The sequence below is a fragment of the Lipophrys pholis genome, assembly GCF_963383615.2.
Source record: "Lipophrys pholis genome assembly, chromosome: 16".
Lineage (NCBI taxonomy): Eukaryota > Metazoa > Chordata > Actinopteri > Blenniiformes > Blenniidae > Lipophrys > Lipophrys pholis.
In genome coordinates this window covers 13,179,880-13,199,833 of record NC_137634.1, presented here as the reverse complement: position 1 = coordinate 13,199,833, position 19,954 = coordinate 13,179,880, and the positions used below count along the sequence as shown (strand labels likewise).

The following is a 19,954-nucleotide window of genomic DNA, read 5'->3' as shown; positions in this document are numbered from 1 at the left end:
GTGTGTGTGTGTGTGTGTGTGTGTGTGTGTGTGTGTGTGTGTGTGTGTGTGTGTGTGTGTGTGTGTGTGTGTGTGTGTGTGTGTGTGTGTGTGTGTGCGTGTTTCCAATGAGTCCCATGCATCTCTGAGGATGAGCAGATCTGACAGCATCCACTGAAAAAGAACCGTTGTCCTCAGACCGAGATTCTGCCAGCTCTATGAGTGTGTGTATGCGTGCACGATGCGTGTTCCGGTGTCTCCCTGCATTTATGTGCATGCGTGTGCGTGGGTGGGGTGGATACGCTGTCTCAGAAATCAGTGAAGCAGAGTGTTTCTTCAACCAGTGTGCTTCCTCTTTCTGAGTGCCCTTTCCCATGATGCCTCAGCGTGAATGCATTCGCATGTGTGTGTGTGTGTGTGTGTGTGTGTGTGTGCGTGTGTGAGGCGTGTGCTCATGTGTGCTCTTCTATGACCTAAAACAGATCCTATTAGCGATAATATTTTTCTGCGCATAGCCAGTCAGGGCCCACGGCGCAGCTCTGAGCTGGGCCCGGGGCTGACAGCAGACCAGCAGCCACCTGACTAAGCTGAGCAGAGGGAGGCCTCGTGGTGCAGCTCTCCCCTCAGGCCCAGGCTGTGCTCTCTGACCATCCAGTGAGTCACAAACCATTAGCTAACATGCTAAGAGAAGCCTACAATGCACCATTTGATACCAACTTAACGCACGAGAACCTTTATTTTGTTGTTTCACATTACACAGGAATTGCCATTATAATAAAAAAAAAAAAGTGTTATCATTTCAAAAACTGTAGTGGCATCATCAATAATGATATTACACTTTAATAGTGGACCTTTATCTGCACTGCTTACGCATATATTGTGTTTTCATGCCTTCTGGGGACATCGCATTGACTCACATTATTCCATGCATCATGACCGTGAATGCAGATGTTCTACTAACCTTAACTTTACCCAAACCTAAAACCCTAATCTTAGTCCTTAAACATTAATTACTTTTAAAGTTGATTTGTATTTTTTCTCTCAGTGGGCTTCATTTTTCTCCACACAAGGAAGGACAACAATTCTCCTTGATGTAAGTGTGTGAATGGATTTCATCAGCAATAAATACAGATATATGCACACATAAGGACTTCAGGCCCTTTATATTTCGCTGGTACATCAATGTAACCCCAGAATTCCGATTCCAAAGTAGTAAAATTGAAGCATCACAAAGAAGTAGCATGCTGCCACTTTCTGTGTCCAACAAATAGAGAAAGGCAAGACAAGCGTGCTTGGATGAACACACATTTATTTCTTTTTTTTTTTGACTTTACAGACTTGGCTCGGTTTAACAACAGATCTCCTTCCTCTGCAGCTGGCTTTCAAATCCACGTTCTTCATACTATAGACTTAACCCGATGTGCCACCAGGGGAAGGATAAAGCTCATTCAGTTGTGGTTCCAATGCTTTGTAACACTGACGCAGACACACGGTGGCTGCTAACACGCTCGCACGATTATTCCGACATGTGTAATGTGCTCACGTGCACAAAACATACACCCCGACTCCCACCTGATGTCATTTGTTGCGTCTGGCTGTGTTTGCCCTTATACATGAAAGTTGCTCCATATTTCCCTCTCTGTTTCACACCGTCAGCATGTCCGCTGACATTTGTGTGTGTGCAGGTGTTGACGTCACCGGTGCTGCTTTCAAGGGCAGTGATGAGATGCTGCATTTTCCCCGTTGTTTTGTTTTCTGCAAACTAAGCGCATGCCTTCAATGTCAACATAGACAAGTCGCTAACACCACTTTAAACACTACTAGTGGGCCATTAAAATATTTCCTCGAGTGCCTTTCATAATCGTAAAGAGGAGAATTGAGGAAATGCAGTCATGATCTGTTCCAAGTGACACCAAAATCTGCCATCAATGGATTTAACCGTGCGAGCACATGCAATGCCTGACTTTTTATTTTGTTTGTTTGTTTGAAAACATAGACATTTGTATATTTTTGGGAAATTGGTTAAATTAATTACACACCATGTTGGCATTTTAGGTTTTTACAATGTTCCGTTTGCTACTTGTTTATTGCATCAAGATGCATCAAGCACAAATTATAGAAGTGAAAAATGGTCGTTTTGACTCAATGAAGTGACTTTCTTGCAAATTTTGGGGATAACTGAAGTTACTATTCACACTAAACACAACTTTGTCTGCAGATATTAAAAAAAGATATCTATTTTTTTTAATTTGCATGAGAAAAATAAAGCTTTTTTTTTTTTTTTTCCGAACAGACGATGCTTTTGTAATGCCGCAGCCGAGCTGACGTCCATGTGCATTGGATGTATCCGGCAGCTGTTGGGTGACACTGCTGATGTCTATATTGGATGATCCACATGAATATATTGGCCAATTTACCTGCAGAGGAGAGAAATGTCTGGCAGCTGCTGTAAATCTGTCCGTACAGATATGAAGCAGCAGCAGCAGTGATCGTCAGGGGAGCCATACTGCAGCTTATTGGTTTTCTCGCTGACATGCTCTCATGTGGGTATTTATGAATGTCTCGCTGAGTGCGTACATGTGCACTGGACTGTGTGGCTTCCAGCTTCATGTGCGAGCCGGCCCTATTTAAACTGATAAACTGTTTGAAATCATGAGCTTTTTATTTGGGCTGCAGAGCCTTGTAAAGTAGACTGTAGCGACAGCGTCGGATGAGAAGACTGTAAATAAAGTTAGTTAGAATTTTGTGTGACCCCGTGAGCCCTGTGCCATAGGAGATTATGACACAAAGGAAGAACTAATCAAATATATAAATCAAGGGCTAAACAGTTTCTCAGGAGAGGCGTTATATGTGGGGGGGAAAAAAAATAGAAAAAGAATTACTCTACTGCTCAGGGCAATGAACAATCCATTTTAGTGTGATTATTGTTGGGAGAAAAGGGCAATAATCACAAAATAAATGAAATTTTTTCACAACTCTTTCTCAAATCTCATCTGCAATTAACTCAGGGAATGCAGTGTGATTGTAATTGGCAGAAATGTGTCACAAAACTGCAATACTATTATTCTACTGGTATAAGCCTGGAAATATTTACAGTCAAATCCCTCATGTACAGTATAAATCCATTGTGCTGCTTGGTAAATAAGTTTCTATTGCATTTGTTCAGACCAAGATTGCTTTAAATCATTGTAATTATTTGTTTGTGATTTTAGTTCACTGATGTTACACTTGTGGTTCTGTGCCCGTGGGATTTTTGTGCTGAGTTTGCATGTGCTCCCTTGGCACTTTTCATGGGCACTCTTGCTGAAAATAGTTAAGCGTTCTGTAGGTGCAGAAACCTGCAGTGTATAACCTACATACCTGTCGCCTGCAGTCAGTTGAGGTTGACTCACTGTGTGCTTTTACTTTTTAATATCTTTATGTAGTCCATACATTTTTCATATGCATTTGTTCCTGTTGAGAAGTGATACTTGTTATAGTGTGTATGAAATACTCACTTTCTTATGCAGCAGCAAACTAGCTTTGTGACTTATCATTTCGGAGCATACTGAATTGTTGGGTTAAGTATCAAATTATATTGTTTGAAATCACAGTAATTAGTTTTGTATCCACTCATATTGATTTGTATGCTATCATAGTGTTATATATCGCTTTCCTTCATATCAATAATGTTTCCCATTGTAGTATTGGTCTTCTTACTGCACCTCATTGTTTCAAATTGTATCAATACTGTTTCACAAACTAACTTTTTTGTTGTATCTGTTTTAATATACAAATTGTCTCATATCATATATTATAGTTTTATTCTGGATCCATTTGTATCACCTATTATTGCATGGTATAGTTTAATATGATGTCCAATTATATGGTATCCAATTATATTGTTTAGTAATTTCTGTCATATTGTATAATATAAATGACATTGGATGGTATCATAGTGTGTCTTCACATATTGTACTGTTTTGTAAGAAGCCTTGCTGTAACATCATTTCCCTGCATAATCAATCGCATCACCTCGTACAGTACCACGTCGTATTGTATTTTATTGTAATGTAATATAGCCTAGCCTTTTGAGTGGTAAAGTGTCAAATCACATTGTTAAGTTGTGTTTCATATTGTATTGTATCATATTAGTATCAATTTGTGTCATTTGTAGTCATAATTTGTCATATTGTTTCATATCATATTGCAAGTAGAGGCTTTTATTGTGATGCAGCTGTGAAAACCAGCTACTTTGCGAAGAGAAAGTCATTTTACCACAATGCAGTGTGTCAAAAGATCCACATGGAGCTGAAGTGCTGTACACAAACTAAATAACACGAAAGAACACGAAAATGCAAAAAAAAAAATCTAAATAAATGGAAGTGACATATTACAACAGTGGAGTCCAGGTACTTCTAAAGCGCTGAAACACACTTTTAAAGAGCAAGAGCACATTCTTCAACCCATTCAGTCAATTAAAAAGTAATAATAATAATAATGATAATAATAATAATAATAATAATAATACTAATAATCACAATTTAAATGGACTTTGTCATCAGTGAAAAATAAGTTAATTTTCAGTCGTGGCACCAAAGGTTGTGATATGCATTCACTGCCCAATGTGAATTTTCGGTTTGGTGGAAGAGTCCATGCTGAGATATTAATTTGTGCGCAGGCTGTAAGCCAGTGGCTTTGAGTGACACCAGCTCATGCCGCAGTACATAATCGTCTGGCTTTCACACTTTGTCAATATTTGGTAGCCACATGTCTCTCAAACACTTCTCAGATGGAATGTGTTTTTTTTTTCTTTTTTCTTTCGTTAAAAAAAAAAAATTGTTTGGCTGCCTAATTACTTTAAAATTTCACACCGTTTCTCAAATGTCATCCATTTCATCATTATTGATATTCCACCCGTCGTTGATGAAACTGAAGTAATAGTATGCTCTATAATGAGTTTGTCACTTATTCAACACAAAAGGCTGGAGATAAAATGAAGATTAATGTTACATTTAATGAAAAGACTGTCAGAGAAGTTGTTGCGTGTCAATTTCACATGTCAAAGATGTAAATGCTTTCAAAACAGTATTGCTCATAACTTAGCATCTCAGTTCACTTTAAATTATTATGCTGTTCTATTTTCCGTGGACATTTAAACAGCTCTCTCACTCAGTTTTCTATTTCTTTTTCTTTCTTTCTTTTTTTTTTTTTTTTGCAAGGTGCTTGATAGGTGGGTTGTTTCCAAACATCTTGAAGAAGTTTTCTGGCATAATCCCAGACTGACTGCGTGATGTTGAGTTCAGGGCTTTGAGGGGGCGGCACCATCTGCCGCACGACTAGTCAAGAGTTACTTTTTTCATGACTCAGGCGGCATGTTCCCAGTCATGCTCCAGACTCCAGCCAATCACCCTTAGAAGAATAAAATATAGATGCTTAAACTAAGAATTCAAAAAGACACTCTTCTCTTGAACAAAGCTCCATTATACTTACTCCTTTTTGTTCTCTGAACTGTTTTATTGTCTTTTTACTCTCTTCTCTGTCAAATATTACCTCTGTTGCGTGCTGAAAACTGGCAACTGAAAATGTCTGAATCCTGCCTTTGAGCACTGTTTGAAATTAGCTGTAGGAAGTCATTCTCCATGAGTGAATGTAGGTTTTCTTCCGATACTTCAGATTATCCCTGGGACTGACCAGTTAAACTCACACATATGGATAAAGCAGGTTTACAAATAGATGCATGGATGATAACATGTACAGGCTGGTCTACTGAAGGCTTACGTATGCTGTTGAGTGGGATCTTTTTATTGAATGCACTGAGGATTGTGCAGACAAAATAACGCAAACACACACACACACACACACACACACACACACACACACACACACACACACACACACACACACACACACACACACACACACACACACACACACACACCACAACGTGGTGGAAACCAGCTCGGCCTTCAGCAGAGATGCTGTGGTTTAATTCTGCTGGCTCGCCACAACTTTTATATGTGGACCTCAGATTTTGACTTTGTGACAGATCTCCTTGTGGAATGCATTTTTCTCCTTTACATTTCCGCATAATTTAACATAAAGCTCTGATTTCTTTAATAATTTCCTCTATCAAACACATTCAACTCCATGTGTTTGTGGTTGATGAACTCAGAGATCCATTCTGTCGCTCAATGACGCGTGAAAGCAATCCAACAAGGAAGCCATACCTTTTGTCACTCATGGCAAACGGGCTCAGTTAGTAGAGCAGGTTCAATCCCCCACCACATCTTGTCCATATGTTGAAGTATCCTTGAGCAAGACAATGAACCTCGAATTGCTCCCAACGGAGACTAAGCGCGAAGCGTGGCAGTCGTCACCATCAGTGTGTGAATGGACGATTGTGACTAACAATGTGAAGTGCTTGGAGCTTCACAGAGCGCATTGTGATACACTAAAGTAGGATGAGCACACTTGTAAACAATATTATTATTGATGGGTGAGTACCAGTTTGTTGCCTTCTTTCCAGGTCCCTGCATGACAGCTCACTAGAAATCTGCCATGTCTCACTGTGATACTCGGGCCCATTGTTAACTAGTCGTGAATAAGGGCCTCTTTTGTGCTAATGCTCATCTCTCCGTCTCATCCCAGTCCATGAAAGAAAAGCGTTTCCAACTGCTGCATTATTCCCGCAGTCTTTTTCTTTTCCTTGACAAGAGGAAGGAGAAGAAAATCATCGCTGGAAGCTGGGCCAATTTGATTGGCTGTTATCCACTATTTTCCACTAACTTTTCCTCACTCGTGCTCTGTCTCCTCCCCCCCACCCTGCCTCCTTCCCCCCGGTTTGCTCATGTTTTATGGATGTTAAGTGGTAAAGGATTTACGAGGAGTTTAGTTCACTCGTCCCTCGGTACTTGCACTTAAAATATTCACAGTTTGGAGCGTTTTGTGTCTCTCGGTGATCCCTGTGAAGAGCACAGCCATATTAGCTGTTCTAGTTGTTGCTGTTTTTTTTCATGTTTTTTGAAATTGATCACTAATGTTTTACCCTCCTCCTGTCATTAAAAGTATATGGAGTTCCACGGGCCTGTTGCAGAGCTGGTGGCTTCTCTTGATACCTTGACTTATAGCCGTAGTTGTATTTTACCCTACCGGCATGTGCTTTTTCCCACAGGGGCAACAGCTTAGGAAGCAGGGAGTTCACTGGCTGCGGCATGCACTTAAAGTAATTGTTTGGTTACAGTTCTGCTTCTGATTGTGTGACTCTATGCATGTCACCATTATAAAGCAACATTTTTGCAGAATGTGATGCTGTTTGGTTGATTACTTGCATTTCACTGCAGGTTGTAAAGAAGATCTCTTCACGGGCAGCTCCAAACATGACCAGCTGTCAGTTTCCTTTACACCTGAAGTTTAAAGCTCCGTCTTCTTGGTGGGGCATCCCTTTTAACGTGATTGAGACAAAACGTTATTTCAGTATGGTGTTCTACATATTTGTATGGCTGCTTCTTGGTATTTTTCCGATTATATTTTAATTAGCTTTTGATTCAACGACTGATACAACAGCTGAGACCACCACATATTGTATTTAAAAAAAAACTAACAACATACTGCATTTAATTGTCTTAAGAATTACATTGTGAGTCATTTACAGTCCAATTCTACAAGTTGAATATTGTTTTAAACTCTGAATATCTTTTTTTTTGTATCATATGTGTATTTATTTATTTTAATTGAGCTTCTGGTTGATGGACTCTGTGTTGATTGATAGCACTGCTTTGTATTGGTGTGCTATGCTATGGTAGTGCTTTGTATTGTCATATTTGATTGTATCTTATCATAGCGTAGTCTTTAAAGACCAGAAAGACACAATGCTCCCTTCACACATCACAATAACCAGAATCTATCAGAATGTATGTCGTCTCGTGTCACGGTATCAATATAATTTCAATATAGTGCCCGGCCTTTCTTGTGATAAATATAAACAAGTCTCTTACTATTGGACCTCGGGCTGCCGGCTTTTATGACAGGGTGGAAGAAAATGGAGAGGGTGGGGGAGGGGATTAGAAGAAAAAGCAATGTGTAAATGATGTGCGGAGCAGAGCTTCATCTCCCCTCCTAGCCTGCACCACCGCTCTTTAACCCAGGGCATGGTGGGAGACAAAGTCAAGCAGACAGAATATGGCGTTGCACGGTACAAGTGTGTGTGTGTGTGTGTGTGTGTGTGTGTGTGTGTGTGTGTGTGTGTGTGTGTGTGTGTGTGTGTGTGTGTGTGTGTGTGTGTGTGTGTGTGTGTGTGTGTGTGTGTGTGTGTGTGTGTGTGTGATGAGACATGGTCTGTCAGTGGCATTCATGCATTATGTGGAAATGTGCTGCAATGATGTCTAGTGGGACTCTCTGGTTCTTTCTCGTTTGTGTGTGCGCCTGCGTGTGTTTTTGTGTCTGATGCCAAAGGAAAAGTCATGCGCACAAATGCATACATGTATGCAGCGTGCACTTGAATGCACACGAGCACATGGTGCAGACGCCTCATTCAATCCAACACACACATGTGCGGGAAATGAAAGGAGGCAGCGCTGCACTTAGAGGTGCAAGGACATGCAGTGGATGTGACTGTTTAATGCACAGTTGTGTCATGATATTCAGTTTTCTAATCTTTGTGGCTGCTCTGTGTGAAAGCGTTCTAATTCAGAGTGAGTTATTGAAAGAGGATTTTTTTTTTCTTCTTCTTGTGTCTCTGCATCAGAGTTGATGCTTTCTGTCCTACTGACAGGCTTATCTCTAATATGCAAATATACTAGATCACACATCATGAAAAAGTGTACATTTCTCAACAAGGTATCTTTAAACATTGCTTATTTGTGTTGTATGGAGTTATTACAGTAGCTAATTAATTCTTTGTATGCCTTCAATGACGTGTAAATGTCTCTGATGCATGCTCACACAAATAGATTGGACTTTCAGTTTGCGTGCGTCTTTCCGCGTTATCAGCGAAGAGTAACAGCATCATGCACAAAAACTGAGAATTCAAATGAAGGTTTTGAGTGCGATAGGCCTTTTCAGTTTTACCAGAGAACGTTGCCCTTGATTCAGCCGGGCAGGATCACTCTGGTCAGACGTTTGGATTGCACTGTGTCTCCTTAGCTAGCAAGCTTTCATAATACAAAGCAGCGCTGCAGTACAGTTCAGTGATTTCATCTCTTCAACTCTCTCAAGAACAAAAACCACTTGTAAAAAAAAAAAAAAAAAGATCTGCAGTCCGAAAGGCCTTTACAGGTTCGTTTACAGGTCCTTGTGGGCTTGCACAAAACTCAGTATGCACATAATAAATATGTTACACACTTATGAATCACGTAGGAAAACCAAACGTTCATCTTTTTGTTACGATTATTAGGAAGCAGCACATCACTAACTTATATTTAAGAGGGGTTTTTTTTGTTTTTTTTTCACAATCAGCCTCGAGTCAACAGACAGTAATGTGTGTGGCTCTGTGTGTTACTGTCAGTGCAGTGATTAAAGTGCGATCATCATGTGGGAGTGTTGCTGCGGTGTGTCTGCTGCAGCAGTGTTGCTCTGACCTTTGACCTGCCCATCTTCCCCAGCTGACACAATGAGAACTTCTTCAGCCAAGTAATTAAAGCCGGTTCTAAATTAAATGTAAGCTTGGGTGAAGACACTGTACAGTGCCTGACAGCAGTCGTAGTCAATAGAGGAGCAGAATTGAGAGAGAGAGAGAGAGAGAGAGAGAGAGAGAGAGAGAGAGAGAGAGAGAGAGAGAGAGAGAGAGAGAGAGAGAGAGAGAGAGAGAGAGAGAGCGAGAGAGAGAGAGAGAGAGAGAGAGAGAGAGAGAGAGAGAGAGAGATTGCCTCGACGGGTCTGATCCTGTGCAAAATGGCCGCCTGCCCAGCGTGAGCACTGTGTACAATCGGTAAAATACTGATGGTTTCTTTTCATCTGGACTGCTCAGACAAGGCACATATTGATTTTTCTTTTTCTTTTTTGCACCTCGTTGGAACTATTACAGTCACAAAGGGGCTTCATTCTCTTCTTATCTGTCCTTCTTCATAAAAGACCTCCACTCATGTTGCTCGCTCCTCCGTGAGTCGATGGCGATGTCTTACCACAATTTAAAATCTGATGATGACAGAAAATGTCTTCTCCATTCACTTTTTTTTTTTTTTTTAACAATAACACCAGATGTGACACTTGTGAGGGTTTTGACACTTGATTGATGATTGTGTGTGAAATATTATTTAGTGAATATCCCCAAAAAACACCACATTCAACTTTTCAAACATGGTTACTCTAAGAAACTGTTGTTATAGTGCTGCTTAAAGATTCAATAAACATTTATTTTTCCTGTAGGTATAATATATAATCTAAAAAGATTCAACTATTTGGTGATTTTAAATGCTCATAAGATTTTTTTTTTTTCAAATCTGCGACACACTTGTGAATCTAGTATATGGGAGCTTTCTTGTAGTTTTTCCATGTCTAGGAAATTCTACACATGAGGTGCATATATATGTATGTGTATATATGTATGTGTATATATATATATATATATGTATGTGTATATATATATATATATATATATATATATATATATATATATATATATATATATATATATATATATATATATATATATATATATATATATATATATATATATATGTGTGTGTGTGTGTGTGTGTGTGTATGTTGCGCCGAGTATACGCACAGTTATTTTCAGCTCTAAACACATAATGTTTTTGATGCGGTATACGGTATAAATAATTTAGCATGGAGGCGCAGTGTTGGACTAAGAAAAATTCAGGGGGCTATAACTAAAGCCGGATAAATACGCTCACAAACTGCATTTTATAAGTCTTTTTTTTTTTTTTTCTCCCATATTGAACCCAAAGGCTCTGCCATTACTCAAAATTTGGTACATTGGCTCCCAGGCAGCGTGCATTAGATGGTTTTTTTTCTTGTTCTAAAACAAGTGGTAAATAATGGAGGCTTGTTCTGTGCTGCTGAGATCAATAAATTGACAGGGCAGAGGTCAGGGACAGTCATCATCAAACTGCCCTGTGCTGTGGGTGGGGTCTGACACCTGGGGGACCGAGAGGAAAAAGTGTGTCAATGGCACTACACCGTAGACCCGCTGTCTGCTAATTTACACAGAGCACTGATGACAAGGCAGTTTAGAACTCCAGACGGGGAAAGCTTGTCTTACCTCCACGGAGGTTTGACTTTCACACAAGTCGCGTCGACGACCACCTCTGGCTGAGTTTACTTCATTTCAACCCGAAGAGGCAAACACGGGCCGCTTTCAGACAATTTGTTATGTAAAAAATAAAATGACAGGAGGGCTCCTGTTAGTGTGTCACACGCACACGGTCTGGCCCATTGATCGTGGTGAGCTGCAGTGAGTGTGTGCGCTCTGACCTGTTTGTGCACTGGAGTGTGAGGCCAGCGGATGCTGTTTCAGGGTCACTGCTGGTGTGGGACTAAATGGACCAGTCCAGGAGGCCGGCCTGTCTCCAGCGGCCGCCCACTCACTGTCAGTACTACTGCTGTCACATCACTACCAGGTCACACTGTGATGCAACTTGACTCTGATGGATTGCTACCGTTGGTCTCTGCTGTGTCTGCAGCCTCCGTGGGTTTCCAAAACATGAGAGAAATGCCACATTCACACTCTTTATCAGGCTCCAAATTTGCCTTCAAATTAGACCTAATCCCTCCTTATACTTGTCCTACTTGTGGCTCCATATAGTCTCCATATATGGTCACTTCCATCTATTTCTTTATTAATTATATGTTAAAAAAAAAAGTATCCTGTAATGGTTGTTTTTTTTAAATTATTGATTACTGATGATATTATTTCGATAATTACATACCCACTGCGCCAGGTTTTTTGACCTCACTGTGTGGAGTTTGCATGATCTCTCTGTCCAACATTGGCTTTTCTCCTCTTATTCCTCCTGCAATTGTTCCACGCCTGAGTTTCTCCTTTTCATTTTGGGGGAAAAATTTAATTAATCTTGCAACAATCAGTAGTTTTGAATAAAAATTTGACATCTTCATTCTCTACACCTTTCTCATTGTATGGCAATGTTTTATAAATGGTTGTGGAGATGTGTTTAACTATTTTTGTGGTCACTTCCAGGTATTTCTTTTTTTTGTTCTTTAATACTAACTGATCCTAGGGACTAACATTTTCAGCATGCATCAGTTTATTTTTTTTATTTTTTCAGACTTTCAAACGGCCCCTAAGTGTGGAAATTCTTCAATTTGAAATATTTCAATGAGTTAACTTCTTTTGCATGTGCCACCACTTCAGTCCTCACCTGTATTCTGCTCCTGCAGACACAAAGTTTTTTTCTTCCTCCACATTAAAGAGTTCAGTGCCTGCAAATCCAGCCTCAAACTTTCTCATCCAAAGAAGATGATGGTGTGCAGGCTGTTTATGATTTTTGATGGATTTCGCTTTCAGTGCCGAGGCAATCTATTTTAATGAAACGGAGAACACTCATCATTTGCCATTTGGCTTGTGGAGTTGGTCCTGGAAGCAGTGATCTCACTGAGTGAAGCGGGAACGTGACCTTGACGGAGAGCTTTGTTACCGGTTGGACGGGACATTCAGTGAATGGCTTCATGAAATATTTCCATGTGTGAAAAGCTGCCAGCGGGACAGATGCTTCAGGATTCCCAAACCTTCTGTTGATGTTTTTACAGCCATTCTGGGCAAGAAGATATCATTTAAATGAAAGTAGAGCTCAGATCTCATGTTTTTTTGAAAGTGTTGATCCCCTGCTTAGCCCTTTATCGGGCAAGTGGTCACATTCATAGGCTTCCTCATTTCTACCGATTGAGTTAATGACAATCCCAGACATGGAAAAATAGCTGCGCTCCACTTTCTAATAGGTGCTGCTTATGTGGGATTCTTGAAGTTGGTATAAATGGAAGCGTCGGTGTATTTTACTAGTTTGCTTTCAAATAACTCCTCGTACTCACAGTTGATACACCAGTGCTTCTGTATGATGTTTTCAATTTGAAAATCTGATACGATATAAGAATTTGTGGCACATTTCTAATTCACAGTATACATAAACCCAGTGAAAATATGGCTATTCTGTGTCTTTTCATTATAGATAAACAGAATAAGCAGTTGGAAAATATTACAGATGAGTGTTAACATGGATTTTCTTTAACCTCATCAGGGGTACCTTTGACTGTTTTAGAGAAAGTAATTCAAAGTTAAGGTGACATAAAAAGTTGTCTGCTCCTATCAGAGATGCAGCATCACAGTGGGTGAGACTTTCCTGCACGTGCATCAGCAATTCTAATTCCTTATTCTGCATGGTCAGCGCTTTTTCTTTTTGGTACATCAGGTATACTTTAATGCTAATCATTCTGGCTGTCAGCTACGCTCTGTCCTTTGTCCTTTTGCATCTTTTCTCATGCAAATTAGTGTACTTGAGATGCACCTCTATCAGCGTTTTTACTTCTTTGATTAATACTTGGTCCTTGTGCTGCTTTGCATGACTGTCTCCATGGGAAAGATGCAGAAGGTGGATGCTTACCGGCTAAATGGAGGCATAAGGGATGCTCTAATGTTTATGTTTTCTGCATTTTTTACTTGTCAGAAGGTGAAACAAATAGCTGGTGTGTGTGTTGCATTTGTTGAACGTGTAAACTGGAGACCGCTGAGGCGAGGGTTAGTCTCAAACCAGCAGGTTTTAGTGCACAGACAACGTGTTGATGTTCAGTGTGCGATTGCACCATCATAGATGTACAGCGCAGACGGAGTGAGTGTGGAATGACGTGTAAGAATTCAGTGTGTGTGTGTGTGTGTGTGTGTGTGTGTGTGTGTGTGTGTGTGTGTGTGTGTGTGTGTGTGTGTGTGTGTGTGTGTGTGTGTGTGTGTGTGTGTGTGTGTGTGTGTGTGTGTGTGTGTGTGTGTGTGTGTGTCTTTGTGTGTGTGTGTGTGAGCACTGATGTCATTCTATCCCCCGAGGGGACATCAGTGGGCAGAGCGGATTTTCCAACCTCTGGACTTCTTTCTTGGTTCAGTGGACTCTCTTTCTGTAGCATCTGACTCCTGATTGCATCTGCGCGTCCCTCGATGTGGACACACACAGCAGGTGTGTGTGTATATGTGTGTGTGTGTGTGTGTGTGTGTCTGTGTGTGTGGCCCTCAGGGAGCAGATGAGGTTATGTGTGCAAAAATTACAAAGCATCCTGCTGTAGAGAACATACACAGATCAAGTTCTCTGTGAATAACCTGTATGTACATTTACTGCATCCTCTAGTGGCTGTTTTAATTATAACAATACATGACACTTATGACGTAATGGAGCACATGTGGAGGAAAAGTTTGTTTCTGAGGGTTGATATGTTGGTTTACACACTAGACTTTCATCTCAGAAGCAGGGGTCAGAGTCCAATATGGACACATACAAGTAATAAGTAAGTAATATATCTTTTAATAATCCTACCAGGGTATTTTTTATTTTATCTCCAAACAGATCAATTCCTTTGATATAATGCTGTTATTCTGATTGAATGCCCACATGTTGTTTAAATGGGATAATCCTACAAAGGAGCAGATTATTATCTCTCAATCGCCTATTTAAAATTGATAGGATGAGTCATTTTAGCACACATGCAGGATGTGATTTGTCATGAACCTGGAGGGTGTGGTGTTTCCAGTGTTTCTTTTTCTTGGAAGCCTTATTTCCTGTTATCTTATACCAGGAATCTTTTTAGTATTGCAGGTATGGCCGTTGCAGCTCTATATATACAGTAACTGTCTGATCGATGATGATGATGACAAATCAAATTTATTTAAAAAAAATATATACATATATATCGACACTGAGCAAGTATGCAGCCTATTTCCGAACTGATATAAATAATCAGGTATTTTTGTATATAAAATGACATGCTTTCAGCGTCAAGGGATTATATGTCTACATATTTTGATAATAGAGGCTTGCTTTACATGTAAAGCAATAAGTAAATGTGTAGAGGTTTTCTTTCTTCTATGAGAATGGTCAATTATTTTTGATCATTGGTTTCTCGTTTCTGGTGAGGAAGACTCTATTCTGTGCTAAATTTGCATTTTTTTTTTTCTTATAATGTGGAAATAGTCACCTGCTGTAATAACAACACAATAAGAGTGAAAGTGAGCCAAAATAATGAAAATGTGTGCTCGGAATAAAGATTGCGAGATAAAGATCTTCCTGATGCTGAGTTGATTAAGATTTAAGTTGTACTTTGAATGTCTTTTAATGTGAATGACTGTGGCCTCCTCTTCTGTTGTGCCTTTGCTTTGCTAAATAATAAAATCTTATACTTCAGTCAGCAGAAAAAAAAACATCCATTCATGCAACACATTGGTTCCCTTCTTCTCCCGTATGAATGCTGAAAAATGCTGTCTGTTTTTGGCTTGTGTGGTGTTTACTTTGCAGCACAGGTTTGTTTGGATCGCACCGCCTCTGCTGGCTCGGTTGTCAATCAAACTCGAGCACCATCCTGTCCACTCGGAGGCTAAATTGGTCCGACACAGAGCCGGTAATCCAACGTCAGGAAGGTGGATTTCCCAACCTGTTCAGACGTCCAACAAGCTCTTGATGCAGAGTATAAAGCCGGCTTAAAGGAGAATTACTGGCATAGATCCAGTCACCCATTTTATAGTTTTCATTATAATATTAACAACAAAGTTTGGAAATCACTTCAAAACTTTATTTCACTGCAGAAATTTCCACCGACTATGAATCACACACCTGTTTCTGGTCAAGTGCAGGACCTTAAGTGTACTTATCCAACCATGAATGGCATGTAATGGAAACATATTGATGTAATGATGTACCTGTAATGAACTGGTGCGTCGGGGTCAAAATCAAACAAAATCTTCTTAAGAAGTCCAGCATCAACCAAGATTTGAGCAGGAGTTCCACTACAAATACATACGGATTGACAGCGCTGCTTTTCTTGGGTTTTGCATTTATTTGATATAGTTTGATACCTGTAATAAATGCCCTTATGATCAGGGAGAACATGCAAACTCCAAACAGAAAGACCCAGAGTCTCAAGTCTGAAATCAATAGAATTTTCAGGCTACATGCTTTTTTGTTTATTTTCTTTGTGATTTACATCGACAAATGCAAGTAGTGTGAATCTGAACATATGCGATGAAAATCTACTTTAGAAATAGAATAGAGCTCTTATATTGATGGGACGCTAAGGTTCTCTGTATAGGGAGAATTGATATTGTACCCTTTTATATTATTTCTGTTACTGATTGACAACCATAACTGTTCATTCCTTGTGAGAGTAAGAACTGTGAAAAACTGTGTATTGCTTTGAGAAGTAGAGTGAAGCAAAAAGAGACCATCTTAGAAACAGCAGTAGCAAAACACCCATATCGCTGCTGCTCATCCCACAAATGCAATCATTTTGGTGCAGCAACACTGAGATTTAGATATGTAAATTTCTCCGTTTTCCCCTTGGCCGAATATGGACTTTTTACTCAGCCGATTTTTAGAAATGGATTTTGTTCTTCTGCCATGGCAGAAACCTTATTATGCTATCTTCTTAAGTTATCTGTAACTGTGGTTTTAATTGACCTCTGTCGAGTCTTGCAGGCTTACTCTTCTTTACCCAGGTCCTATCCAGTTTCCCCAATGCTCCATTTGTAATCACTGAGCCTTGCTACAGTGCAACTCGGCGTTATGGAGACAGTGCAGACTAGGCCTTGTTTCCTTGTCTCCAAGCATGAGCCTGCCAGTCTACATATAGGGCAAAGAAATATTTCAAAATCGACCTGAAATAAGACCCACATGAGGTGAAGGCAGAGACATTGACAAGTCCTTGTAAGCACGCACAAGTGTCAGTAGGGACACAAAATATCTTCCACCTGCACATATTTTGTACAAAATCCACACAAGTCATTTGGATACTGTAATGGCAGCTAAAACCCATGTGCCTCCTTCTTTGAATCCACCAAGATAAAAATGTTTGTATTCTGGAAATCAAACTTTAGTTGTAATTTTACCATCAACTACTCACCAGTACAGTCTTGACTGCCATGTTTTTTTCCCCACTCCCTGATACTGTAGTTCCCAGCACCTCAATGTTCCGTAATTGTGTCTGCAACAGAAGAAGAATGGCTTCCCCGTCTGTCTCTGACTGTTGCCTTGTTTTGTCTCGGTGAGGGAGTGAGATTAAAGAGGACGTAGGCACCCTCTTCCTCTGTCTCTACAGTAGAGTACTTCACTCTGCGTGGAAACAATGGGTTTGTCAGTAAAGCAGTCTTCTTGTTTACCCCCCCCCCCCCCCCCCCCCCCCCCCCCAACACCCCCATTTTCCTTTAACAACGGGGGCATCTTGAGCTCCAGTTGTCGAGTCTTGAGCTTCCTTCAGTTTTCCGCGCGCTCTGGTTCTGCTCGTGCCCGGAAACTGGCAGAGGATGCTCATTATCTTTCCTTTCTGTTATTGTTCTGTGTGTGTAAAAAGTGGGCAATTATAGTGTGCCTCTTGTCGACAGCCAAACCTTTTCTATAATGAGAAGATCTCCTCAGGCAGGATGGCGTGTGGACTTTATGCAAATGTGCAAAGTTTCCATTTAATTCAAAGACTGACCAATAAGACACAACAGACGCAGGTTGGGTTTAAGCCCTTCTTTAATGTCTTGAAGCAGCGCTGCACCAACATGGTGTTTTGTTAATAGGGAATCTGTCCTCTAGAATAAATCCACACCACAACAGCCGCTAGGAAATGTTGGGACTGTTGTTGCTGCCTAAATGGGGGAAAGAGGACGGCTTTTTAGATGAAAGCGTCAGAAGAAACGGATGCGTTGGGTTTTGATCTCTGTTTACTGCATCCAGTGCTTCTCCTGAAAAGGATTTAAAGTGGTAATCAGCGGGATAATGGTTTGTTATTTTGTCTCCAGTTGTGGTGATTTTTTTGCACCACATTTCCCAGCAATCAATTGTCATTCAAAGCAGCGTGCATTTCATCACCCCCTCCCTCCCACACACACACACACACACACACACACACACACACACACACACACACACACACCCACACACCCCAGCTTAGTTGGATCTGATGGCTATCGCTGCTCATAGCCTGATCATGTGTTTTATTCTGAGCCTTCTGAAAATGTCACTTCATGTGTGCATGTGGGATCGTTTTCTGGCGTTGAGCCGAGATTGTATAATTTAAAAAAAAAAAAAAAAAAAAGTGCTTCTCTGGAGATGAGCCCTCATTGTGTGTGTGTGTGTTTTTTCTCAGCTCATAAACAATAAAATTATCATGGGAGGAAACTGATTCACAGCTTGACAACACCCTTTTGTTGTATGAGAGTAAGAAGCTTGACACGAGAATAATTAATGGAAAAACTATTCATTTTGTGAATGAATCGGGTCTCCTATTTGCTGTTAATGTGAACACTGCAATGTCAGTCGTGTGAAGACTCCATTGATTTGTTCATCTTCAATACTCGCTTCATTTAAAGTTGCCAATTCTATGTTGGAGTGACGCTATTACAAAGTTGCTATTTTTCTTTGATTATAGATTTGATCATCTTTCGATTGAGGAGAAAACCCTTAGAAACACAATGACAACATGCAAATGTGTATCCAAAAATGGACTAAACGTTTTTACATTAAGGCACGGTTTTCATGACGCTCCTGCGTAATTATTGACAGATGTTATCCATCTCTTCTTTCCTCAGTTTGCTCTCAGTACTCCCGTGGTGTCTTCGCCATCTTCGGCTTGTACGACAAGCGTTCGGTCCACACGTTGACGTCCTTCTGCAGCGCCCTGCACATCTCCCTCATCACGCCCAGCTTCCCCACCGAGGGCGAGAGCCAGTTCACCCTGCAGCTTCGGCCATCCATCCGAGGGGCGCTCCTGTCCCTTCTTGACCACTATGACTGGAACAAGTTTGTCTTCCTGTATGACACCGATCGAGGTGAGACATGAACATTTGCTTTTTAGGCTTAAATACGAGTCAGAGACGTCTGCTGCAAAAAGATATATAAAATTGCTATGTTCTCTCCTGCAAAGATATGTTAAAGTTTGGATGTACCTGGATGTTAATATTTTAATGATTCTGCTTGTAAGAAACAATCAACCAATGTTAAAAAAGTTTTATTTAAAATACTCTTAAAATATTATAAATCATTAATATTATTAAAAACTAATATAACAGTATGACATTTTCTATAAGAGAATTAAAATACAAATAGATGATTAGAATAAGTTGACATTTTAGGGTTGTTGTAACAGAACAAATACAGAAAATGAAGTCAAACGGTGCAAAATATGCTGTCAACGTCACATATTCACGTCGTTTTCCTGTATACACCTCACCAAACAACATGGATGTGATAACAATAAGAGTGTGTTTCTATTTGCTAATGATGATTAAGGTCTAATTTGCCCATAGCTTGTAAAAAAATAACTCTTCCTCTTTTTTTTTTTCCCCATGGAAATTAAATTAATGGCTATTTACAGTACAGTCATGTACAATGATTAAAATTTTTCTAGGGGCATGGATTCTAACTTGTGAGTTCACTGCACAATAATACAAGTAATACATTTTCAGAGGGACGCACATTTGTTCTTGGTGACCTGATGATATTGTTTTCTATCCACATTATGAGAAAGTATTGTCAACCAACACAACAAGACTCCAGACTCAGAGGATTTTTGCTGTACCGGTTGGTATTAAAGCATATTAAAAGAAAAAAAGAAAAGGAGAGGACAACGACAGAGAGCAACAAACAAACAAAACAAGTTGACATCAGACAAACTAATCTACACGTCGCAGATTAGATGGGGGAAGATCACAAACTTCCTGAGATCCCATAGGAACATACAGAGATGAACAAGTGCAGCCTACAGGAGAGAAGCGTATAGAAAGTTACGAACGTGCAGATATAATGGAGCTAAGACAGAAAGACAATGCAACAGAGATTATTTCTTGGCT

At 40.1% G+C, this 19,954-nt stretch overlaps 1 protein-coding gene across 1 annotated transcript in view; it reads left to right on the top strand.

The window, feature by feature from the left end:
- LOC308121713 (glutamate receptor 4-like) overlaps nucleotides 1-19,954 on the top strand; it is a 138,911-nt gene that overhangs the window by 49,385 nt on the left and 69,572 nt on the right. Inside the window, 1 exon segment of the mRNA XM_080483130.1 lies at nucleotides 18,695-18,934. Within this exon segment, the coding sequence (XP_080339256.1) occupies nucleotides 18,695-18,934 (240 nt within the window).